Source organism: Cyprinodon variegatus, unplaced genomic scaffold (assembly GCF_000732505.1).
Source record: "Cyprinodon variegatus isolate N-32 unplaced genomic scaffold, C_variegatus-1.0 Scaffold61, whole genome shotgun sequence".
Classification (NCBI taxonomy): Eukaryota; Metazoa; Chordata; class Actinopteri; order Cyprinodontiformes; family Cyprinodontidae; genus Cyprinodon; species Cyprinodon variegatus.
This window is the reverse complement of record NW_015150514.1, coordinates 1,141,314-1,167,695: the sequence shown is the minus strand read 5'-3', so window position 1 is coordinate 1,167,695 and position 26,382 is coordinate 1,141,314. Positions and strand designations below refer to the sequence as shown.

General features: G+C 41.7%; 1 protein-coding gene across 4 annotated transcripts in view; it reads right to left on the bottom strand.

The window, feature by feature from the left end:
- Positions 1 to 26,382, bottom strand: part of inpp4b (inositol polyphosphate-4-phosphatase type II B) — a 244,589-nt gene that overhangs the window by 130,186 nt on the left and 88,021 nt on the right. For 2 of the 4 annotated variants that reach the window (XM_015371655.1, XM_015371656.1), the window contains exons 1-2: positions 14,596 to 14,891; positions 5,196 to 5,275 (exon numbers count right to left, since the gene is read on the bottom strand). Coding sequence is in view for 1 of the 4 variants with exons in the window: in XM_015371659.1 (XP_015227145.1) it covers positions 5,196 to 5,275 (80 nt within the window). In the remaining 3 variants the exon portion in view is untranslated. Of the gene's footprint in view, positions 1 to 5,195; positions 5,276 to 14,595; positions 14,894 to 26,382 lie in introns of those variants that run through there. The other 2 variants (XM_015371654.1, XM_015371659.1) reach the window with 2 other exon arrangements.

The following is a 26,382-nucleotide window of genomic DNA, read 5'->3' as shown; positions in this document are numbered from 1 at the left end:
CAATGTTATTTCTGTCGGAGCCGCTCAGACCCCCACATACCGGCGGTGCGCCGACAGAAGGAATCCCTTCATCAGCAGCATCTGGCCGGGTCGCCTCCTCGCGGTTCACGGCGGCAGCTGGTAGGTGTTTTTCATCTAAATAATCCGATCTGCAGGCACCAGAATAATAAAAGCGAATATATTCTGCCGGCAGATGTATGCATTTTAAGTTACGGTAATTATGCGTTAATAAACTGTTTAAGAGAAGTGATCAGAGCGGTCTGTGTCATCAGCGCTGTGTCTCTCTCGCTGCCAGCTCCCAGATCAGCTTCTCTGATTGGTTGATGTGGCGCGTCGAGCAGCAAAGTTACATTTTTCCATCTCGAGCAGCAGCGCGTTTGCGGCGCGTCACGCGAGTCAGATGCTTAAACACGCCCGACGCGCTGCTTCAGCTGCCCAGACGTGCTGCGCCTGCTGCTCAAAACGCGCCGCGGGACCTTTTGCTGCGCCTTGACGCGCGTCAACCATTGACTTTGCATGTAAACTCGCTGCTTCTGTCGCGCAGTCTTCCTCTTATACATGGCTTTGATTTAAATATTCTATCAGGACTCTGTTTTTGCAAGTTTATTTTATCAAATGACTTGGATGAGTGTCTGTAGTAAATAAAGCCTGATTGGACCTGAATCTCTATTGGCTCTAAAGTGTCGTTCCTCCATTTTATTGTAAATTACTTGCCATAAACCCAGTTTTCTTCAGCTGATTTTCAACAGTTCACTAACGAATGCTGACCTCAGTTTTCACTTCCCATCTTCTAGGTAGGCTTCTCCTGCTTTGGTGCTCTGATGTCTCTGTATGCGTGTTTGATCCTAACTTGCTCTTTCTGTGTGGATTTGCTCTGAAGTTTGGCTTAAGCTACGCAGATAAAAACTGAGCCGTTTCAACCGACCCTGCTGGAGGGACTGGAGCAGCCTTTCAGAGGACAGTTCTTCTGTTTAGGTCATGTTTCCTTATCCAGATTTAACTGCGACCTCCTTTAACCATGAAGGCTCCGCAGGTTTTTTTTAAGAAATGCACATTTCATTATATACATGTTTTTTTGTTTTGTTTTTTATACTGAGCGTCTGAACTTTAGGTAACTGTTTAATAAAGGTGTTTTCACTAATGAAGAACTTTCAACTGTGCAACTTGTTTTAATCTAAATCTAACTAACTGGTCAAGCTTATAATTTTGAATTGCTCCATTTCCCCCAGTGAAGAACCAAACACCAGAGAGGAGCCAAAGGAGTCACCTCGGTTTGTTTATCAAATCCATGCTTCTTCTGTGCAGGAGCGGACAGAAATGTGCAAACACACAAGGGGGAGTGAGGTTGTAATTTCTTTCCTGACCGCAGCTCATAAACTTCATCTTGCGAGACACAATTAAGCTGGTGACTAGGGATTACCTGCAGGAAATTGAAAACTTCACACAACAAATTAAAGAAGGGCACATAGGGAGGGGTGGGGGTTGGGTGGTGGTGGGGGGGTATGGGGGTTATATGTCCAGAGTGTGAAGAGAAAAAGAAATAGTCAAAGAAAATCTGGATAAAAAGAAGCTGACAGATCCAGGGCAAAATTGTGATTGTTGAAACAAAAACCTCGTTCTTTAATAATCAGAAACATAAAGCATCTTCCATTTCTCCTATTTACATCAATGTTGTTCTAGAAGGAGAAACAGAAGCAGGAGGTTGAAACCTGACCAACATTAACGAGCAAATGCACATTTAATTCACAGCATCTGTGTAAGAGCATCCAACACCCCATCAGCATCACAGTGCCCTCTCTGATCCAGTAAGGAATTTTACTCTTGGTACCCATGGTAACCCTGCTGACTTTCACCTCCATTCATGCAGCCAAGGCAAGCCAGTTTATCAATCAGGACTACCATTTGTGATTACTTTACTGTCAGAAAACGGCTCCTGCCTCCACAGGGAAAACATCTTCAATCTGTGGAAAGATGGTAGAAACAGCCGGCCACTCTAAAGAACACAACCTGCTTTCATACATTTACTGTTACAGGTGGGATTTTATAAGAAGGAATCACCGCCACCCACAAATCATATTGAGCAATTGCTGATTCAGGCTGTGCTTTAAAAGCAATCCTCAAACGTACACCTGATTGTCAGCAGAGGCTCAGCAATACTGGTTAGCAGTGATCAGTGCAGCCAATATCTAAACTGATCAACGCAGTTGCTTTCAAAATGTTCTTTATTCAGCTTCTAACATTAGAAGTACCAATTGTAACTTATTAAACTGGGATTTTTTTAATGGTATGCAAACGAAGCCACATCAACCCAAAGATGAAACCTCATAAAGCTGGAGGAGCAGTAATGCTGCGTTCACGATGCACACAGAGCAAATTGTTTACATCTTATCCTGATTCCCTGGATGGGAAGCAAATGTCACTGGAGTTCAAAACCTTTCTGTCAATCTGTGTTGTATCAACCAATCAGAGACTGGACCAGGTTGTGACACAGGTTGAAGGAGCAATCTAAAATAGATGATCGCAAAATTTATGGTGACATAGGATGAAGTTTGTTGTTGCCTTTTCAAAATGCAGATTCACTTTAACCCTTAGAAGGACTGAAACCATCCATCATTCATTCTCCTCCTGTAGCTCCAGAACTGGTCCAGACCAGCCGCCTCCTTCTGCTGTTAACTAATGTCTTCAGAGCGCCTCATTTTGTTACATCTGTCGTCTCAACCTTTTAGATCCTGGACAGACAGAGGTACCACAGCAAGTGACTGTAATCCACCCATACTACAGGTCTCTTCAGACTAAAAGCGTCTCTGGAGGAGGTTCCTCTCCAGGAACACAGATGCCGTTATTTGACTTTTCACATTAAAAATTGCAAAATCGTTCCGTAAGGTCCTACGGGAAAGAAGATAGAAGCTCTTCCTATCTGATGACCTGTTGAGGGCAGTGGAGCATTGTCCCTACTGGCCACATGAATTGCTGGCAAAATGTCAAGCAAGGGATGGACCATGATAAATGGCCTGTACTGATACAGCGCCTTTTCAAGTCAGGGGACTCCAAGTCATGTTACACTACACTCAGTCATTCACCCACACGCACTCATAGAGATGAGCTCCAGAGTGCCTCCTCACCTTATGTGGCCAGCTGCTGACCTAATAGAACACACAGACAGAGGAGAGTCTGCCGTACCGGGCCCTCTGCCCATCTGGCCCTCTGGCAGACATAGAGCTTTGGTTCATACCAGCTACCCTCCAGTTGCTACCTAGACCACTGTCGACCCACAATATAATAGGCATTGTAATACTTGAGCCACACCAGTATGACTGCCCCACAAGTAAAGAAGGAACAAAGGAGACAAAAGAGGGAAAATGCTGCCTGCCATTGACAACAACAAAAAAAAGCTTCTGCAACACACCTGGAACTCTGAGGTTGCTACTGCTGACTGTAGCATCCTCCATTGTTGTTGTTTGTTTCAACACTTGGGTGTTCAATGAAGGTCCGCATTGGTCTGCATGAACAATAATGCTTGGTTTATACTCGCCACATTGAACAGGGTGCAAGGGCGCGAGATCCAAAAATGACTCAGTAATGCTGTCCCCATGAGCACGGACCACCCACGCAGCCTGGGTGCTAGGTCGCACACCTAACCGCCAAGTCACAAACAAGAATTTTAGTTTCTGTTTCCATCACATACAGCATATAGTCTGAAACTACACATGGTATATAATGCATTCACCTTTTAAATTTAAAAAGCAAAAAGGTCCATATGGGCTTCAAAGGCAGGCTGGTTTCCCCATCATCAAGTGTGCAGCAGGTAAACCTACTGTTTTATTCCACTGCCTATTTCTGTGTCAGTGGCATAAATACACATACTATTCTTCAATAATCATAAATTCTTAAATAAACAATACTGTACTCCGGCATTTTGGAAGTGGAACGTCGTTTCTTTACGCTTGCAATGTTGAACACTGCCCCATGTGTTTTCTGCGAGTACTGCACCTGCGTCAACCTTAAACATGTAGGGCGCATCTATGGGTTCGTGCACAGTGAGAACAGACCCGTGTGATAACCCACTAGAACCCGCGAGGATATCTTAGCCTGAACTCCAGGTTCAGTCTTGTCAGACAGCTATCCAGAAGGGGATAGCTGTCCAGAAGGAGATGCTTGCTCTCTGGAAGTAGGTTTCACATCTTTTTTGGTTTGGCTGTCTGCATCAGAACCTTTATCTGAGTGAGAAGTTTGCACGGATAAACCCCATAAATCCAACATTACAAGACGGAATTTTTTTCCTATTCTGTTTGAAATGAGATCCAGCTCAATCAAACTGCATGGAGAGAGTTTGAAAACACAAATATTCATCATTCCATTTCCCCTTTAATACATGGAGCAGTTAAGATCTAAATCAAGGGGGTCCAGCTCCATTCCTTGTGAATTTTAAAAAGCATTTATACCCCTGTTCTACACTTAGCCAGGATAGCTTAGTTTATCCTCCATGTACTCGTTAAATGCCTTCTGAAGACAATTTAACCAGCAAAGGTAGCTTAGAACTGATGTCAATCTTTCCTCTTCGTTCTGTTTCACATTAATGCACTAATTTAAGTTGTTCATTAAATATAGTCACAGTAAAAGTAAAGCAAAGCGCACATCTTTAATGACACCTTCCCAGTAGAATTGGTGTCTCTGGACCGCCTTAAACAAATTGCTTGTACTCCTCCTGACTTTCTCTCTCTAATGACATTACTATTGAGCATTATGTTTGCATAATGTCTGCCTGGTGGCTGCTGATGTAGAAAGGCGTTCCTAATAAAAGGCCCAGACATTTCTCAAGCCTCAATGCATTCTTCTGAAAATTAGCAGTTATCTTTCCATGCTGATTAATATTAGAAAAATACTTAAACAATATTTTTTGTGCTAAGAAACTTGTCTTCTAGAAAGAGTTGGGCCAGGATTTCTTACGCTAACAAGTCACAGTTATTTACATCTTATGAAAAATAATATTCTTTCTTATTTGCATGACAGAGAGAGAGAGTTCAGACTGGTGAACCATGCTTCCTCACATCTAAATACACGGTGTCAGAAACAAACAGCGCAGCAGCTCATGCTATGTTCGTGCTGTTCAAACATGTCTGGAACATTTCAGGCTGCTCTGTTTAGGCTCTGAGAAAAGAAACCTAAACGCAGTAGTAAAGATAACCTGCGCTCACCTCAGACTCAAGGTCAGTCGTCCATCCTTAGCCCTCAGCAGGTCCCCGATCGAGAAAGTAGCGCTGCCAAGGAAGGATCCCTGCAGAGAAGGGACAGAACCGGGTTCAAGGAAGTTAGAAAAATCATCACAGAACTTTGGCTTTAATGCACCATGGATGAGTAGAAACATAATTTATCAGGTAGAAGGTCCTCCAGCCCTGCCAGCTATGGACCAGAACATCTCCTAAACTGCAGCTCTTGTAGAGTCTTTACTCCTAAGAGCTGCACATTTTCTAAAAAAAAAGTCATCTGTGTTTTATCAACATGAGAGATGCAGCAGCCGTTAAGAACTGCTTGTATAAAATATTGTGTCGGGGGCTTCATCTATAGAACATTTATAGATGCTTTAGTTGCTGGAGAGAACATGTGGAAGGGAAGCACCATGGGGGGAAAAAGGAAGCTGGTTGGAGCCAGTTTAAAGTTCAGCAGTTCTCCTGGTACCATGTCTTGTCTCTGTTTCTCTTAACCACTGAGCCCACCTGTCTCAATCTGAGCTTGTCTGTCTGAGCCCTCTGCTGGATTCATGGAACTCTGAACTCTGCCGGAACGCTCCATGGATCTAGCTGTCCCTGTTCGGATCAGAACCCCTGGTCAGGATGCAGACTCTTGGATCTCAGAGCTGTCCTGTTCTGATCGTTTTTTTCCTGGTCTGGATCGGACCCCTGCCTGCTTACTAGGGCTGCTACATCGGGGACACTCTGGGCGGCTTTCGCCGCATCCCGTTGGATTCTGCCTCACCTGTGAGGATGGACTGAACTGTTTAACCAGGTAAGTGACTCGCATGGATAATCATCTTCTGTCAGATTATCGTGGTCACTTTCCGGTGTTTCAGCGTCAGTTACAGGCGGTCATCTTGCCTCCCCTCGCAGTCGCTGCAGAACCTTAGATCCATGCAGCTCTGCGTTCTGTTGTTTGTTTCGATTAAACTTTTTGAAATTTCCCACTGTCCATCTCGCCTGAATGCTGGGTCCATCTGCACCATCCCTAACACTCACAAGTCAATAACTGGATAAAATCAGCCAGTTTCCCTTGATAGAAACTTTTAACCATTCTGGTTAAATTGTCTTTACAGAGTGCCTATGAACATGAGGTGAACTGGCACCATATAAATAAACCGAAGTGAACTGAAAAACTCATCACGTCCAGCCTTGTTGGTTCAGCATTGACTGGTGCTCACTATATTATGCCTCATCAGTTTAGCATGTTTGCTTGAACAACTTAACCTAAGCAGGGTTCCTTCTTTGAACAGAAAAGTTGATAAGAAGAGAACAAAATGAGCTTTTCACATGAGAACAGTTTTTCCATTTGAACAGGAATCCATTCAACACAGAACCTGCTTTTTCCTTTAGTTCTTCACTAACTGATTCAGTTTCCAGTCAGTAACCCCTTTGGGAATGAGACTGTCACTCCTACAGTAATACAAACAGGTTCTGGTTCTTTGCTCTGCTTCATCCTTCAGCCTGGAGGTTCGTGTCTGAATGATTTATTGGCACTAAAATATAGGAGGTTTGGCTTAATATAACATTTTGATCTAAAAGACAAAAACGGCTTAAGTATTTTGACATGCAGCCCAGCTTTCTTCCTTATGTTAACTAATTATGTCTTTCTCCTGCTGTTTTGATAACATGCATCAGCTGCAAGGGAACATATGAGAAAGGGCCGTCAGAGCACCAGAACTGGGTCATGGAGAAAAGTGTACTGGACAAGCCCATCAATAACACAGAGAGCTGATCTGCATTCATGGAAAATCAGCATCCTCGTGGGCCTGGCCAGATGCACTGCACCTGCAAGGAACCAAAATGTCATCTGAGGCATAGACTCTAGAAGGAGGGGATCTGAACCAAACTGCAGCTGTCTTGTGGCATGAGTTTTAATAACTAAAAATGTTTGTTTGGGTTTTATTTTGCACAGTTGCATCATTTCTGATGCTTCATTGAACACCGGAACGTCCACACAGACAGGCCCATTTCTGCTCTGCCTGGGTGTCATTTTCCAGGCCTGTCAGAAGCTCTGACTCGCCTCTGAAGATGAAAACAGAATTACATTTGTTTGTTTTTTTTCTTAATGAATGCAAATGAGTTTCAGGTATTGTTAGATGGCACACAATAAGCTTGGACCTCGCTTCAATCAGAAAACAGTGAAAACAAAAGGAGACTGTGAAATAGGGAACAAGACACATTATGACAGGGAGAATGTAGGGAAAATAGACTAGGAACCAGACAGCGCTATGTCTGCAGATTTTCCTTCCTTTAAAGGAAGGAGCATCTTCCACTAAAACAGTTCAACTAAAACATCATTAGTTCAACTTTTTTATTTTCTTTAGTCCAACTGTTTTTAATATTCTTTTTTGTTTTTGTATTTTTTATTTTATTTTTTTTTCCTACTTGCTTTGATTCTGTTTTATTTTCCTATATTTTAATCATGTAAAGCACCTTCCATTGTCTTTGTACTGAATTGTTGTATACAAATAAATTTGCCTTGCCTTGCCTTGAATCTGTTTTTACTGGATTCACCAACTAAGAAGGGAAATTTACAGGAACAGATTTAATCTTATAGATATGCAGGTGAACCTGATCTTGTCATACTAGTTCATGCAATCAGCTGATTTGTTCTTTAAAAGAAAACTTTGAACATTTAATCTTATTGGATGATCTGATTGAACTGGATCTGGAAAGAGAACTGAGACAGCTGTCCAGTTGAACTGGCTGATTCTCAACACATCATCTGTCCTCTCTTCAGTTGCTGGGAGATTTTATAGGAAAGACTTGCTTTTGCACCTCTGAGGATTAGTGAGAACAAAATTATAAAAGACCCACAACATCAACGACGAAACAGTTCACACATGTGAACAATTTCTAAGGATGAATGGCTGGGTTTCTTCTCTTCTATTAGGATTCATCCTTTATATAGCAAGTTACTGTTTTTGATCACTTGCATACCCTTTACAAATTAAGTCCCCTCCATCCATCAGTGAGGTCTAGAATCACAAGAATTATCAGCTATTCAGCTATGATACTGCTACGTGGCTTTAAATGTTATTTTTTAATTTGACCAATTAGATGACCCTTGAATGAATCATTAACCACTGTAAATCAGGTTGAAAAAAAGAATTAACAAGTTAACAAAAAAAGGGAAAAACTAAGGGAAAAATTTAAAACACTAAAGTTAAAAGTTAACATACAAAGTCAAAAAAGTGAAAAACATAAGTGCCTGCATCAGCAGTAATACTCTAAGGTTTTGTCGTAACAAAAAATAATTGTTTCTTTCACTCTGTGAGTGTTTTTTACGATGGCCCTGAAGTGCAAACTGCAACTACAAATCTAAAAGCGCAACAACATTAAGGAAATCGCAACTACATAAAGCAAAGCGCAACTACATTAAGGAAATCGCAANCAACTACATAAAGCAAAGCGCAACTACATTAAGGAAAACACAATTACATTAAACTACCGGAAAATGTAGGTACCAGTGGGAAACATTAGACATCGCTGATTGGACGACGGCACCGTTTGACCCTGTTTTTCTTTATGTAGTTGCGCTTTGCTTTATGTAGTTGCGATTTCCTTAATGTAGTTTTGTTTTTTTTTAATGTAGTTGCGCTTTGCTTTATGTAGTTGCGATTTCCTTAATGTAGTTGCGCTTTTAGATTTGTAGTTGCAGTTTGCACTTCAGGGCCACCGTAGGTTTTCATTAATTTCTTATAGAAGCACTTTCATAATTTTTTTTCCCATTACCGTATATTAGGGCAAGTGGCCGTTTCTTGTTATTAAATTGACATAAATTTTTGCCATCATCCATCCATCTATTTTTGAAACGCTTATCCCTAGGGTGCTAGGGGTGCCCGTGCCTATCTCCAGCTGTCTAGGGGTAAGAGGCGGGGTACACCATGGACAGGTCACCAGTCTATTGCAGGGCAACACAGAGACAAACAGGATAAACAACCATTCAAACACACACAACCACACCTAAGAGGAATTCAGAGAAACCAATTAACCTAACAGTCATGTTTTTGGACTGTGGGAGGAAGCCGGAGTACCCGGAGAGAACCCATACATGAAAAACATCCAAATTCCATGCAGAAAGAATCAGTAATCGAACCTGGAACCTTCTTGCTGCAAGGCAGCAGTGCTACCTGCTGCGTCACTGTGCAGCATTTTTTTGGAATCAACATATACATATTTTTTTGTGTTACAAAACTAATAAGGTCTTGTCCTGTCCTTCAATAACATTCCTCCCCTGAAATTTGGATTTTCAAAGTATTTCAATGACTGCCCTGTAAAGGGTTAAAAACCAGTAACACATGCAGCTCATTAGCCATTTGTAGTAGGGATGCACGATATTGGGATTTTGGCCGATATCCGATATGCCGATATTTTAAAACTCATGTAGCCGATAACCGATATAGATACCGATGTTAAAGCTGGACAAAAATAAGTAGTCATTGAAAATAGCAGTTTTGTTATCCATTTCTGACACTTTGAAAAATAATATACTCAAATATATTTTCATATGCTGATATCAAATTGATTTTTAAAAACGCGGTATCGATCTATTTTACTTTCAAAATCTCATCATTCTGTTACTAACTCTTGTGATATTTTGCAAATTCTTGTGAGATTTTGTTAGTAAAATAGATCGATACCGCGTCAATATATCAACATATAAAAATATGGCAACATTTGGTGAATTTCCGGGGTATTTCGTAGCATAACGATGACATATAGCAATATTTCATTAGTGAAAGAGATTGATATGGTGTTTTTAAATGGCAATATATCAGCATATGAAGATAATGTGATATTTTAATTTATCAATATTTTTCCCTCGTCTTTAGAAGTATTTAAGTCTGTAAAAAAGAAGTTTTTGAGGAAGAAGAAGAAGTAGTATTTTTTATTTTTTTAGGCTTTAGAAACTCAGAAGCTGATCAAATATCGGGTTAAATATCGGTGGGGTGGCCGATGTCCGATATTCAGTTTTAAGGCCGATACCGATAGGGGGCCGATTATATCGTGCATCCCTAATTTGTAGGGATTAGTTCTTGATTCACCTTTTCTTAACTTTATGGCGAAGTTGGATGTTTTGTGTTTTTTGAAGGAGATTTTGTGTCACTTATGCACTAAAAATATCCTTTTCTGTGTGCTTCTTTCCTCTTTTAGGTTTCTGATGTTTCCGTTTAGCTCCTCCTCAGCTGCACTGACTGCTCACATTGTTTCCTAGCATGTAGACACTGTGCTGTAAACTGTTTGAAAGTTCATCAGCTTCATGTCTGATGATGAAGATTGAGTGTCAAAGCATTATCATGTGCAGTAGATTAGTCCACAGTAATCAAGATGGTTGATACCTGCATGCTGAGAACCCACCAGGGATAAAACTGTAATTAAAGCACTAAAACAAAATCTATTCTAACAGAAGATTTTCATCTTTAACATTATGAGCAGTTGGGTACAGTACTACCAGCTGTAATAGTTTATCCATAAACCGTAAATGTCATTCAGACTTATACCACATTTAGACTTTTAAATATGACGTTAATTAGCAGAATTCCATCAAAGATCAACATGCAAGGGATCAGAACTCAAAAAGAAAACTGCATAAACAATGAAGATGAAAAAGGAGCAGAAAGATAAATGTAACCTTGTCAGAAGTTTTGGGTCATAAAGCTGCTCTGATTAACTGAGCATGGCTGAGCAGCGCTGCAGTGACTCCCTGAAACACAGCAAAGCTGACAAGCTCAATTCAATTCTTGTCAGTTTTATTTATGTAGCACCAATCTGAAACAAAACGCCTTCTCCAGAGACTCTGGATAATGTGATGGAAAAGACAGCAGATGTCTTTCATCCGTTGTGTACAATATTTACACTCCAACATGTTTTGATCAATGAAAGTACTGTATTCAAGCTGAGCTTTGACACCGGAGGTTGGCTAAATGAACGGAGAAGTATTCACACCCCTGGAACTTGTCTGCATTTTGTTATGTTAAAAGAATATTTTAAAGGGGATCTTTTCATGAAAGCCATTTACAAAGTAACTAGGCTGATCAGAGCTGATGAATATAGGGATGGAAAATAAAAGGGAATGATAACCATGTTCATTTATTAGAATCTATTTTCTTTTTCTATCTTAATGGACATCGAAGATCAGTTTCAACTCAACTCAACTAAACTTTATTGTCAAATGTGCCACATGGTAAACATACAACACAGATTAAATGACAGTCCTCTCAACCCCACGGTGCAAAATAAAATATAATGAACCATAGCATAAAAAAATAAAAATAAAATTGAAATAACAACCTAAGATATAAAAATAAATATAGGTATCTGCTCGGATAACTAAAAATCTAACAGCGAACTCGTTTAAATACTAAAAAATAATACAAATGTGCAGATGGGAAGTGTAACGGTAAATTTTTACAAAGTAACATTACTGATGGATGACTAGTGCAAATAGTCAATGTAAACGATGTAACTGTTATTTTTACTGCACAGTACAGTGGCTATAGTGCAAATAATGCAAATGGTAGCATGAGCCGAGTAGCAGTCATGATGTCTGCAGTGCAAACAGTGCAAAAGTTTCACAGCCTTTATCTGGTTCTGGATCTTTCTGTGAAACCAAGCAGAAATCCCACCAAGTTTGAGGTTTGTTGAGGATTTGCTTCCAGATGTGCATCCTTTGACGTGAACTTTGACTAGGCCTCTTTAGACCCTTGAGCAGACATTGTTCTCCAGGATCTTCTTCTGTAGAGCAGATGTTTTGTTCTGATAATTACAGCTGTTCTGCTCTGTTGGTACCAGCTCCTTTTTTTCAGTTTATATCAACCCTTTTCTCCAGCCTTGCATGAAGGCTGCCCATCGTCTTCATGCAACACAAGCACCAGGCAACATTTGCACAGTTTGAAGACTTTTACTAAGACTCAGTGAAGAAGTGAGGCAGAGGAGGCTGCAGGCAGTAAGACAAAACATGGTGGATCAGAACTGGAAACCATGTATACATCGGTTATAGAATCAATGCTGTGTATGTGGCATGACCACCCAGTACCTCCAGTCCCTGATTATTCACTGACCAGCAGGCCCATGATGTCCCAACTTCAGTGCAGCTCAGTATCCAAGCAGGGACTAAAAATAACAGCAGCTCCACCTCAAGACTCAGAGAGTAAAAACCTGAGAAGTGAGTGGATTGGTACTGAAGCTGAGCTGGCACTGATGGGAAAATATCAATATAATCTCTCCACATCACCATCTGTTGTTGTGATACAGTTTCTGCTGGTTTTCCACTGTCCATCTGCTGCCCCTCCAGACCACAGACACATAAACTAGCAGCCACCATTGTGTTCACTGATGGTGTCTGTCCTGTGAAATAAGTTAGTGAAGTTCTAGAGCAGGGTTTTGGATGCTCACCCTCCACTGAAGGTTCACCGCTGTTTTCTGTTCTTGATAATCCTTATCTCTACCATTCTCTGGAGTGTCCAACAGGGGCGGAGCTAGTGGGTGGCCACTCTTAGCCAATCACTGGTAGTTATAGCCCTCTATTGGTAAAGTATTACTGCTCAACCATTAAATTTGTATGTAATTTGGAACTATAAGGGATTAATTCAGACAGTTATATTTATTAAAATATGTATTTTGTAGCCTGATAATTTAGCTTTTCCCACCCTTGATCTCAAACCTCGAAAATATTTTTTTTAAACCCATTTTTAGACTTTTTTCCAAGTCTGTACTTTACCTACTTTAGATCAGGAAATAATGTTTTGATCTTTGAAGCCCTGATGCCTAACCTGACTCCGCCAGGTGGATTTGCTCTGCATATCCATCTGGAAACCTTCCGTTGAAGTAATTTTGGGAAGGGGCGAAAATACTGGTTAGCTGATTGGCCTATGTTGGTGATAGACGGGCCAAATGAACCAGATCAACGAAGCATATGACGTACTAACAGCCAGGCTACTCTTGCCGAAACCAGTCGGGAGAAGAGCATAAACATCCTTTCCTCTGAGAAAAGCCTCCAGAGCAGTGTTTTGCTCTTCTTTCAGTGAAGAAATACTCTGTAATTCCGATAAAACTTGCTCGATAGCCACGCTAACGCTAGTTTCATCGGCTGAAGCCGCCATGTTCTTTAGACTGAACTGTCGCGCTTCTCGTTGCGTCACACCTCAACCCGCCTCAAAGCCAACGCTGATTGGACGTTCGTTTGGTGAACGGCTCCAAATTTTCTTCAACGGAGAGTCTCCAGACTGATTCGCGAGTGAAACCTTGAAAGCTTGCGAGATCAGGATGGTCTCACGAGGCTACCTGATGCCGGCTTCATGTTGCAAAACAGGTTCTATTGGAGTACATTCGTGGTTCTACGGATCTTGCAGTATGCAGGCCTGGTGTTGCTTATGAACTTGAACCCAGATCTGTAACAGTTTAAGTCTCCATTCAACGACGGGCTCCTGCGGTTCAGGTCACTGTTTTACTCATAAAACTCTCCAAAGAATCTTCATTTTTTGTGTTACGTTTCATTGACAGTAAAACTAAAAAGGTAATGTGAAAGACTTAAAAATAAAGAGGAGACCAGTATGGGTGAAATACTTTTTCCCTCTCAAACATCATCTCAAAAAAGATTTTAGGAATGAACGAGGTTGGTTCCTAAATGGTTCATTCAGGAGAAGATGGGTAAAGGATGGCAGGGAAAAAGAAAAAAGTGAGAAGGGAAGGACCTATAGGAAGAAAGATGTTCTTCCAGGATTAAATCTGATGTCCATCTTCAGGTTCTTCTCACCCTCTCTTTCCTAATATGCTCCAACTGACATTATTCCTGACTTCTGATGCTCCTGTAGATTCAGACCTTAATATTAAACATTTATTCTGCCATTTTGACAGAAAGGAGTTAAACGGATGTGAAGAAGCTTCTGTAAATATTTCGGAGCAGAAAAACCTTCAGGCCATCCTGAACGCTCCTCTGTGGACCCTCCAAGGCCACGGTGTCTGTTCATCACTTGGCAGAGCTAAACGGTCCACCCAGAGCTGGAGATCTATCGATTCTACCCCGAGGTGACAGAATGACACAGAGATGCTCACCGACACACTCTCTCCATCTTCCTCTCTCTACTCTCTTCTGTCTCCAGCTTCCAACCCCCCCCACCACCACCACCACTGCACCCTTAAACCATGTTATCTAAACAGCAGCTGTTTGACTCCATAATTAAATCCATCCTGTTCATTAACAGACCCATAGCTCACAGGTCACAGGTGTGTATTCCTCTTCCTCTACAAATTGGCCTCATTAAGTCATCAGCGGAGTCCTGACGTGCCCGGGCACAGAGTCTACCTGCTACAACCAGCAAACAAATACAGACGAAGACACAAGAAGAAGTCAACTCACAGTTAAGTCTCCCAGAATCCCAGCAGGTAAAGCAGAGGAGTTAAAGAGGGGCTGGCAGGAGACAGGCAGAGGGAAAAAGTCATGTTATGTCTTCCTTCGTCTTCTTAACGAGCTCCAGGAAGCTCCTATCTTCCTCCAGTCCTCGGCTAGAGCAACTCCATATATATATCTCTTGTTTGCTCTTCAAAGAGCCACGGGAACACGAGCTGATTTATGCGCTGTGCATCAAACACACACTAACATGCAGACTGCAGCCTTCGCTGTGACTGAGCCGCTGGCTCTGCTGCTGCTGCGGCTGTTGGCGTGACGGAAAGACAGACCAGCGAGAAAGAGGAGGAGGAGGAGGAGGAGGAGGAGGAGGGAGGAAGCCGACGAATACAAGCAGCCGAGTCGTTGTAGGGTAGGTGGGTGAGAAGTGGTTTGGGGGGACAACACAGAAGAGGAAGAGATAGAAGGGAAGGAAGACAGACAATTAATGCGTAGAGAAGCAGTATAGCAACAAAGAGAAGGACAGTAAAAAAAATAAAGCATCCAGACAAGTGTGTCACACCTCAGCTGCTGCCTGTGACTCAGACGGCCAAGAGGACGAGGGAAAAACAAAATGACCACTTCAATTAAAATGATTTCCAACCACACTCCACAAACTGTTCGTGTAGGCTTGAGTGTTTGCATACAGATAAATACTTCAAAAACACACAATGACACACTTGAGAATAGTACAAGAGGCTTGGTGAGACACCCTCACTCTCTGCATTTCAAATCAGAAGATATGCTGCAGCCTCAGCTGAGAGAGGGAGGAAGAGAAACGGTGCATTTATAACCACACAAAAAAAGCCAAGCAGCAACAGCGGTGACAACAAGCTTAAAGTTGAACTATTTGGGTTTGAATGTTGGATTAGGCAGGGTTTCATTTACCTCCGCTGCTGCGGAGGGGATGACTAATTCTGGCAGAACAAAGACCTGCTCCACTCTGGGCCTTATCACCCCGAGCAGGTACACAACCAAACACAATGAGACGCGCTCGCACACCCACCAGGGCACTTAGTATTTATGAGCACATGCAGCTCCATGCAAATACAGCGAGTATTGGAGGTCACGGTGATCATGAGTTAACCTTTCTGGAGATGGGAGGTGCTGTTAGAGAGAGTGGGCAGAAAGTCTACTTTCTGCGTTTATTACATCCAGGATTGATGACCTGGATGCCAAGATGAAGCCAACGACTGATTCATGAGCTCATACCTGCCAATAGATTACCCAAGATGCCTTCTAGACTGTGAACACACCGTTTACTCCCCGTTTGCAGCAGAAATTATGCAATCAACTGCTGATGCCAAATGCATTTGCACATTTTCACTTAGTTAGCATGTTTTTTGTCAGTAATTACCAGTGTTCATTGTGGCTTTTCTTTTCTCCTCTCCCACCCCAAACTTCAGCTTACAATAGGAATGAGATTCAGCCTCGCAGAAGGAGGGATGTACTGCATGCATGAAAATCCTCAGATCAAAGTGCCTTGAAAATATAAATCAAACCCGCAGCAATGAAACATATTTAATTCAAGACTTTGAAGTTCAAAATGTTTGACATATTTTGGAATCCGTGTTCCTGAAAAGAACGCTGAGGCTAATAGGAACTGGTCCTTAAATCACAGCAGAGAGCACAAGTTGAGCGTCAAAGCGTGAGATGCTTCTGGCTGTCAGATGAGGAGCCTTAGGTGGTGCTGCCTTAATGTCACTTCACACATTCAGCATCTTTCAAACTGCTCTAACGCCAACTTACATACTTGTTTAACTCATCCATATTTCATTACTGCTACGTGCAAAGATGACAGAAATGAGACTGGTGGCTGAAACTGCAGAGGATCGCTGACAGTCATCCCAAAGTAGGACGAGGAATAAAGCAGTGGATAGTTTTCCCATGATGATCTGTTGTTCTTGGTCGTAACCATGGACCAAACACACTGTTTTTAAGTTTCCTGCACTCTCACCTCATTATTTTGTTGAATGTATTACCAAATGGATCCAGAGAGACTTTAATCTAACCACACTAAAAGCCAAGTTTAATGGCCTTAATGTAAAATCTAGTACTGGCCATTTGTAATCAAAGATGTAGCTTGAACCTTAATGCACCTCCTTTTACCTTCAAAAATGCCCTTATTTCTCATGGTAAATGGCCTGTACTTCTGCAGCTCTTTATCTAGTCCACAGACCCCAAGGTGATTCACTCCACATTTAGGTATTCACCAGCTGAGTGGTACGCTACATCATCATAGCCACAGCGTCCTGGGACACATTGACAGAAGCAAGGCTGTACATCAGTGCCACCAACAGCAGGTAAGGTGGGTGAAACGTCTCACCCAAGGGCATGATGACTGAGATGGACAAGGAGGGGCTCAAACCAGCAACCCACTGGTTGGAGCTCATGCAAATCAAGTTTTTTTTAATCAATCAACTCTAAGTTCTCTACATCAGTGGGAATTTGTTTTCTCCCCCATGTTTGAGGCACAAGGTTTTTTACTTTGAAGCTGTTCTCAAGGGTAAAGCTCTAATGTCTGAGCAGTGTACAGTTCCTTGTAATATATTCACATTTACCTCCTTCATAAAAACACCTGTTGAGCTACAAAATAAAGCTCATCAACATTTAGATACTAAATTAAAACTATCAAGTATGACTCTCAGCCTTGGCTGATGTGTGAATAAAAGTATGATTGGACAATCTGATACAGCTGGGATACTACGAAAGAAATCAGGAGACTTGTTTATCTCCTGCTAGATGCCATGGCTCTGTGTTAAATGGCCTTGCACACAGGAATTGGCAATATTAGAATGCTGTTACAAAGATTTTGGAGAACATTTTTCCCATTTCAACCTCAGAGATTTGAACAAATCGCCAGGTGACCAAGGTTGACATGTGGAGGCTCTCCAGGGGCCTGCACTTATCAAGTACTGTTCTTTAGATAGTTTATCCTAAAGCTATTTATTTGGACATAACAAAGGAAACCTTAGCATAAAGCAAAAGCTACCCAGTACAACCAGAAACTACCTATTTTACTTTATATCCAAGAGAGGCTTTGCTGCAGCGGGAACTGATCAGCTCAGCATCATAGAGTGTATTATAAGTTCCACCGTCCTTTTGTAAAGATTTCTCCCTTTATTACCATATGTTATGTTGCTGCCACCACCAACAACAAGACAGGCTGCAGCTATCATGCAGAGCTTCAATCTTCTTTCTCTGTTTCAGGAACTGTACACCTCCAGGACCATGAGGAAAGCAGGTAAAACTGCAGCTGCCCCTTTGATTTGGGTTTTATATTTTATGTTCTTTGACAATCATACAAGTTTTGTATCACGAATGAAGCACTCTTATTACCTAAGCACTCTCATTATCTAAGTTTCTGTTTCCTTGAGAGCATGATATAATTTGTTTTTGTACTCACGAGCTCTCGTTGCCATGCTCTGACCATGATGTAATAATTTTTTTGGTTTTGTCTATCCACAAGCCCTGGGTGGCTTCGGGGGTTCCCTTTCCATATTTTGGTTTCTGTAATCATGCGCTCCAGGCGTGAGAGGGAGCAATCACTTTTCCTGATTAGGTGAAAGATTTTCCTTTGAAGTTTGGCATAAATGAAGGATGGCGGTTGGCACTGGTGGGGTCTGCTAGGGTGAACGCCTAGCTGCGCGGGTTGCTGCCCTGCTGGGATCGACCGGCCCTCCGATCCTTGTGTCACGGTAGGGGGACAATATAAATTGTATTGAGACAATATAGTTTGTATTCAGCACCGCGCGTTGATTGATGTAGTTGCTTTGCTGTTTTCTGTGGCGGAATAAAACGACACATTTTAATTCTATCAGAAACAGTTTGTGTGTTCATCTTTATTGCCGACTCATCCCGATCCTGCCTAAATTTCATAATACTGTACACCCTCCCGAAAAAAAAATAAAAAAACAACAACCCAAAAAACCAGAACAAACACCAAAACAAACAACATCATTTATCCTCCTATCAGTAATATACTGGTGGTAAGTCATCATGAAAAGCAGCACCAAAAGAGTTGAACACTTTAGTTTAATTTGGAGCTTAATGGGGGGATGGTGACCTCTGAATAACCTAAAAAAAATCTTTGATATCTCTTGAGCAATGATCATTTGTAAAAAATAAAAAAAATATATAAGAAACATCTTTTATGTTTTTTAGTATTAACTAATGAAGCTGTAATTTTTCAAATCTCTGGTGTTACTGCTATTCTCACATATCCACTACTGTAAAAACGTCCACAGCCGAATATTGATTATTTATTCTTCAGATGCACAGTATGTATATTGCAAAAACATTGTACAGTACAGTATTTGACTTGTGGTTATCTTTACTCTGCCACGTTTTTATACACTTTTTAAGGTCCTCATCTCTGTTACCACTTTTGCTGTAATGTTTTTGCATTACACCACAATTTCCCTATTGTGGGACCATAAAGGGATTTTCTATTCCATCCTATTTACTTCTAAATGTATTTTTACATCTGATGTCACATGAGCTGACAACAAGGAATAAATGCATATCTAAAATGTAATTTATTGACCTCCACTTACAAATGCAGACAGTTTTTTATCTACAGTAATCTTAACCCTGGCAAGGAGTTAATGCTACATAATGCTTTTCTCACATACATGTGAGAATAAAGAGAATTTGTTTTAAAATGCCATGTTCGCAGCCATTGCACCCATTAAAATTCAACCTATCTATCTATTTTGACAACATTCAGCATAACGAGCGGAGGTGATGAAGTATTCGGGACAAAACCAAGGCATGGGAAGTCTAGATATCAGTTAAAAGGATGATACATTCATTAAAGATTAGTGTAGCAGCGGACATGAGATTCCTTTGCGGGGTGGCTGGGCTCTCCCTTATACCCCATTCCCATTTGCCAAAAAATCCGTTGAAATCCGGGAACAATTGGCTTTTAGTGGCATTGGTAAAAGATCACTGACGCAAGCCTACCCAAGTCAAATGATTTGGCAAGCTATATGTGTTAAAACCTTCTCGGCTCTGATCAGCATGCTGTGCCAACACCAGGCCCGAATTGACCCGAAACATTATGCGACACCATTAAGTGCAAAGCACGGACGTTAGTACTCTGTGCCTGTCACATTTGATCTAACAAGCCGAAACAACTCTGTTTACATTTGATTAACATGGCGCAGCGCTGGAAAGTGGGATTCGGGACAAATAAAAAGGCGAAACAATAAAGAACTTATTCTTTAAGGAGGCGGTCACACTTTCCTTCTGCTCCTGCAACTCCCCGCTCTGTCCCTGCTTTGCTGTGTCTTGTCTTTCTGGGCGACAGTGGCGTTGGATGTAGGAGTTTGCCCTGAAATCGAAGGGTTGACGTTTCAAGCCCCGACTCCGATGTTCAGTGTCGTTGTGTCCTTGGGCAAGACACTTCACCTGCATTGTCTACTGATGGTGGTCAGACTGGCCCGGTGGTGCCAGTAGTGTACGTTGGTGTACGGCAGCCTCACTTCTGTCAGTGAGCCCCAGAGCAGCTGTGGCTACAATGTAGCTTGCCACCATCAGTGTGTGAGTGTGTGTGTGAATGGGTGAATGAATGTGGTGTAAAGTCTGCTGACTTGAATAAAGGCGCTATATAAGTACATGCCATTTACCATTTACCATTTCTTAGCCCTCTCTTCATATCACCCAAATTCAAACAATGGATCTGGTCAGCTGGTCTCTCAACGCAATTGATCAAATTTTCTTAACTGGAAGAAAGGAAAAAGGTGACCCGTCCTGTCCTGCCCCAACATACTTTGTGGGATATACCAAGGCTTGGAGTATGGTGTGTTTTACAGTGTTGCCAGTGGAGGATGTGGAGGACGTATGGATTTTTATTCATGATACTCTGATTTCTCCTGTGTGGATTTGGAGGATACCTGATGTATATACCATTACAGAGGATGTCCGTGGCAATATGGGCATTGATCAGGCTGCAGGCAGCGGCTGACATGCTCACAAAGGTTATGAACAAGCAGGACCGTGAGCTCAGCCATATGCTGGGTGCGATTGCTTGCAGGCTGTCTGCGATGTTTGAACTCAGAGGGGAGGTGGGATAAAATCTTGGAAATGCACGCTCACTTCAACGTGGAAAAGCTCGAGAAATTTGGAATATTGGAATGGCCATGTGGATACCCCCCACCTCCCCTACCTGCGAGCACCTGTGGATGCTTCCAGAACCGTAGCACCTGTTGATAAACTTCTATCTTATCAAGGACAATGGCCTCTGGACAGTCTTCATGGACTAAATGATGCACTCATTCATACACACACAACTGATGCTCAAATGTCAGATTGACTTTAAGGTGGCCCCAGCCTCCAATGTTTTCCTTTTGCTGAAATGTTTGTCTTGTGTTACATGTGCTTTTTTTTGGGCTGAGGGTTTTTAAAATATCTCAAACTGTGCCCTGTCAATGATAAGGTGTAATTTATCCCGTAATTCAGTGAAAGGGTGCAGTCAAAGTAAAAAAACATATATAGCCAAGGAGAAGGAGAGAGTGACTCCAATGGCTGGAATTTGGAAGGGATTTTTAATGGGAGTTGCAGGGAAGTGGGCCTCCATTCGGCTGGTGTTTGACTAGGAAGGGCCATTTTGAATGGCTGCTACTGCATGGTCAGATCCAGCATTTTTTGCCAATAGGAAGGGAGCCAAATGCTGATTGTTAGCGGGTCGACCCATGTTTGAAAAAAGCCTGGGTTAACCCGTTATTTTCAGTGGGAAAGAGGCTTTAGGATGAAGAACCCAGTCTCCTCAACATCAAGACGTTTCAGCTAAAGAGAGTCAGACATCTGTTTCTCAAAGCCCCCTAAGAATCTAAGTTGTTCCAGGCACATCCCACTGGGGGGAGGCCCAGGGGATGCCTCAGGAACCACTGAAAGGACTGTGTCCCTTTATTAGGAGTCTCTGGGCAGCAATATTTGCTTAGACTCCTTCCGTAACAATCCGGTCCCAGATCAGAGGAAGACAACCAGTAAGATGAACATTTTCTTTCTCTTCTTCATTCTGCCCTCAATATGTAACTATGATATTTCCATATTTCTTTAGTAAATAAATAAGATAATTTCCTTGGACATTAACATTTCAGCCAAGCCATAATATCAGAATAAGCGTACCAAGTTGTAAACCTATTTCCTCCAAACTATGATCTTAGTTGATAATAGTTATTTTAACTTTGCATGTGCAAAAATAAAGAATAGAAGTATTTTTATTTCACAATATTAACTTTTCACACAAACACCTACAGCCCATTTATAAAACTGTAGGAGCCAATTCTGACATCTGGCTCAAAGAACACAGTCCTATTATAGATGCTCCGTTTCCTACTCTTCAGATTTCAAAGAAAGTCTACATAACCGTGCACCATAAGATCTATGAAGGATTTTCTACCTTTGCTCAAAAAACACAATGTGCATCCAGAGGATCAGCGATTCTGTCAAACAGGATCCACAGAGCAGCAAAACAGGCTCAATATTCACACCTTCACCAAGGCATTCCTCAGCCTGTCCCTGCATGTCCCTGAACATGAATCTCTACCTAACGCTCTACTAGTATTTTTAAATCCCCTGCCTCTGTTGCTTACTTCATCATGTTCAGACTTTGTTCTCTTTGGTGACCTGCCAACGGTGAGAAATCCCAATTTTTCTTGCAGAGGCATTCAGAAAAGGTGCTACACAGAGCTCAAAGGATTTGTTAAAGTAGCTCTAAAATAGAAGATCAATTTCTGACAGTCATGCATTTTTGTCTCACAGGCAAAGACTGCAGACTGCTCTTAATGCACTGGAGCAACTACCAATGGCTCCCCCCACGCTCTGTTCTCTGGTCTATAAACTTTAACTGCTCGTCCCACTGCAGACCGGGCCATAAAATCAAGGCTCTCTACCCTCAGTCTGTAAACACGACTTGCTAGGAGCTCCAAAGACTGCAGTACCTCTTTCAAAGCCTGTTTCCGACTTCAGGGCTGTGTTTAACTGATAGCGTGGCTGCGCTGTGGTCATTGGACACTATCTCTGCCTCAAAAGGCATTTGAAATTATTTGCTATGAAAGCGTTAATTTGGAGCAGCTTTTTGCATGCTGCTATCAGCAGAAGCTGATGGAAGCTTGTGGTTAGGAACTTCCCTCTCTGTGACTCTTGAAGTGCACAAACACAGAAGAGGAAATAAGTTGTGCAAATGTAGGGTAAAGGATATTGTTCTAGAAGTCACAGCACAAGAAACCAATTAATGCTCTGACTATATGAAAAGCTTTAGATGCATATGCTGACATAAAAGTGGGATAACTCAAATTGTATGAGAAATAGGGGAACAGCTCAGAGGTCTTTATGTTACTTTGCCAACAAACCTACAGATAACATTTCCCGGCGAGGAGCTTCTATCGCTCCCTGAAGCTAAACAGGCAACAGTGTGCTGGGATTGATGCCCTTTAACACTCAAACTTATACCCAGACACAAAATAATGGTTCTATGATATGCTAACTCATGCCTGAAGAGGTTGATAGCTCTCTTCTTTAGAGAGCAGGGCTAAAGGGGCTGTAAAAGCAAACAGCTCAGATCAAACCAACTCTTAGCTCCCTTTGAAGAATGGGAGACAATTACAGAGATCAGTGGTGCAGCCCAGAGGTGGTTAACAGCCAAGACAGGCAGAAAGACAGAGATTGATGTCCCAGAAGATCTACAGAGTCTGATCCCTTTAGTGAGTTTGGTTAAATCTAGCGTTACTGAAAACACGTAGGAAAGCAATGAGTTGTAAACCGATGAGTTGTAAACTAATGCTGCAGCAAAACACTTTATGCCAGAGAGCATTAATAAGTCAGGTGTCCTATAAACTATTTACATCCTTAAGTCTTTTCACTAATGTCACTTTAAAAACACAAACAAAAATCTAATTTAGGATTTTTCTATGCTAGACCAACACATATTATTGCATATGTGGACAAATTTAAGGAGTATGAATACTTTTAGGTACATAAGGCATTTTATATTCCCTGGTTCTTGTTTCTGGTGTTTGTGATTTCATATCACTTTTAATTGGACCATAATATATGAAAGGGACCTGGCTCTTCATTTCCTCTGAAAACAAGGACTCTTTAGACGAATGGTAATGCCTGTACTTATATAGCACTTTTTTAAGTCAGGAGACTTGATCAAAGTGCTTTACACTAAATTCATTCGCCCATTCGCGCACACACTCACCACAGCTGCTCTGGGGCTCACTGACAGAAGCGAGGCTGCCGTACACCACTGTACACTACTGGCACCACCGGGCCCTCTGACCACCATCAGTAGACAATGCTGGTGAATCGTCTTGCCCAAGGACACAGCAACACTGAAAGTCGGAGTCGGGTCTTGAACCGTCAATCCTTCGATTTCAGAGCAAACTCCTACATCGACGCCTTTGTCGGGTGTAGGAGTGTGACAGTGGTCCCCATGACCAAAGCTGTCTGAATAGTGCGGGCAGTAAGGAAGGAGGCAGGAAGAGGAAGCAGGATGATTTCTATCATAGATCCTTTAGCAGAGGAAGCACTGCATAGGAGCTAACAATTTCCCCATAATGCTTTGAGTGCTACGACATATAGGCACACCTGACCTCAGTTTTAAAACCCTAGAGACATATACTAATCTTCACACATTCATATGTTTTGGGTTCTACAACAGAGAACTTCAGCCATTACTACATTTAGAGAACTTTGCTTTTTTCTTAGCTGTTTTCCTGAAGGCTGTAGTCCCAGTTTGACCAGCATTATTCACTCCCTAGTTAGTGTTCAGCTAAAAGACTTTGTGGATACACCACAGTCTTAAGTTCCTTACCTACCCTGGATGGAGCTCTATCCAAATTCAATTTACCTTATTTTCTGTAGCACCAGTTCACAACAGTTGACATCTCTGACTGAAAAACAGGCCCAACTTCTACTGTTGACCCAATGGAAATTGTTCAAACACGAATCAGCAGCTACAAACAGGAGCTAGGAGGTTCAGTTTATAGTATTTCATTGAGAACAAGTCTGTGTTGAAAGCTACATTTTAAAACTCATTTGTAAAATTTTAACTGGATGAAAAACAAAATGCAGGCAGGAGTTAAAGTAGTAAAGCCCCCAGCTGTTTTTGTTTCACAGCACATCAGAGTCGGATTTAATGGTTAAATGACACATTTACCTGTTCAAATAGAAAATTGAACAAAAAAGCCTTTTGTACAAACCATTGAGCTGATGTGAAAGTACAATTTATCCTTGGTGACTTTGAGATAGCTCACCAACAGATACAGAAAAAGCATTTTGTAGTTGCTATTGTGCACTCCAGTGAATAACGATAAGATCACAACATAAATAAATGTATTCTCAGAAAAAAAAAAAAAAAAANCCTCTGAAAACAAGGACTCTTTAGACGAATGGTAATGCCTGTACTTATATAGCACTTTTTTAAGTCAGGAGACTTGATCAAAGTGCTTTACACTAAATTCATTCGCCCATTCGCGCACACACTCACCACAGCTGCTCTGGGGCTCACTGACAGAAGCGAGGCTGCCGTACACCACCGTGCACTACTGGCACCACCGGGCCCTCTGACCACCATCAGTAGACAATGCTGGTGAATCGTCTTGCCCAAGGACACAGCAACACTGAAAGTCGGAGTCGGGTCTTGAACCGTCAATCCTTCGATTTCAGAGCAAACTCCTACATCGACGCCTTTGTCGGGTGTAGGAGTGTGACAGTGGTCCCCATGACCAAAGCTGTCTGAATAGTGCGGGCAGTAAGGAAGGAGGCAGGAAAAGGAAGCAGGGTGATTTCTATCATAGATCCTTTAGCAGAGGAAGCACTGCATAGGAGCTAACAATTTCCCCATAATGCTTTGAGTGCTACGACATATAGGCACACCTGACCTCAGTTTTAAAACCCTAGAGACATATACTAATCTTCACACATTCATATGTTTTGGGTTCTACAACAGAGAACTTCAGCCATTACTACATTTAGAGAACTTTGCTTTTTTCTTAGCTGTTTTCCTGAAGGCTGTAGTCCCAGTTTGACCAGCATTATTCACTCCCTAGTTAGTGTTCAGCTAAAAGACTTTGTGGATACACCACAGTCTTAAGTTCCTTACCTACCCTGGATGGAGCTCTATCCAAATTCAATTTACCTTATTTTCTGTAGCACCAGTTCACAACAGTTGACATCTCTGACTGAAAAACAGGCCCAACTTCTACTGTTGACCCAATGGAAATTGTTCAAACACGAATCAGCAGCTACAAACAGGAGCTAGGAGGTTCAGTTTATAGTATTTCATTGAGAACAAGTCTGTGTTGAAAGCTACATTTTAAAACTCATTTGTAAAATTTTAACTGGATGAAAAACAAAATGCAGGCAGGAGTTAAAGTAGTAAAGCCCCCAGCTGTTTTTGTTTCACAGCACATCAGAGTCGGATTTAATGGTTAAATGACACATTTACCTGTTCAAATAGAAAATTGAACAAAAAAGCCTTTTGTACAAACCATTGAGCTGATGTGAAAGTACAATTTATCCTTGGTGACTTTGAGATAGCTCACCAACAGATACAGAAAAAGCATTTTGTAGTTGCTATTGTGCACTCCAGTGAATAACGATAAGATCACAACATAAATAAATGTATTCTCAGAAAAAAAAAAAAAAAAAAACCCTTCAATCCTCCTTAGGTCTGCAGAGAGGAAATAGTTTAGGGTGATTTCTGCTTATCATACAACTCCATCTGAACAGGAGCAGAACAGCAAGGCA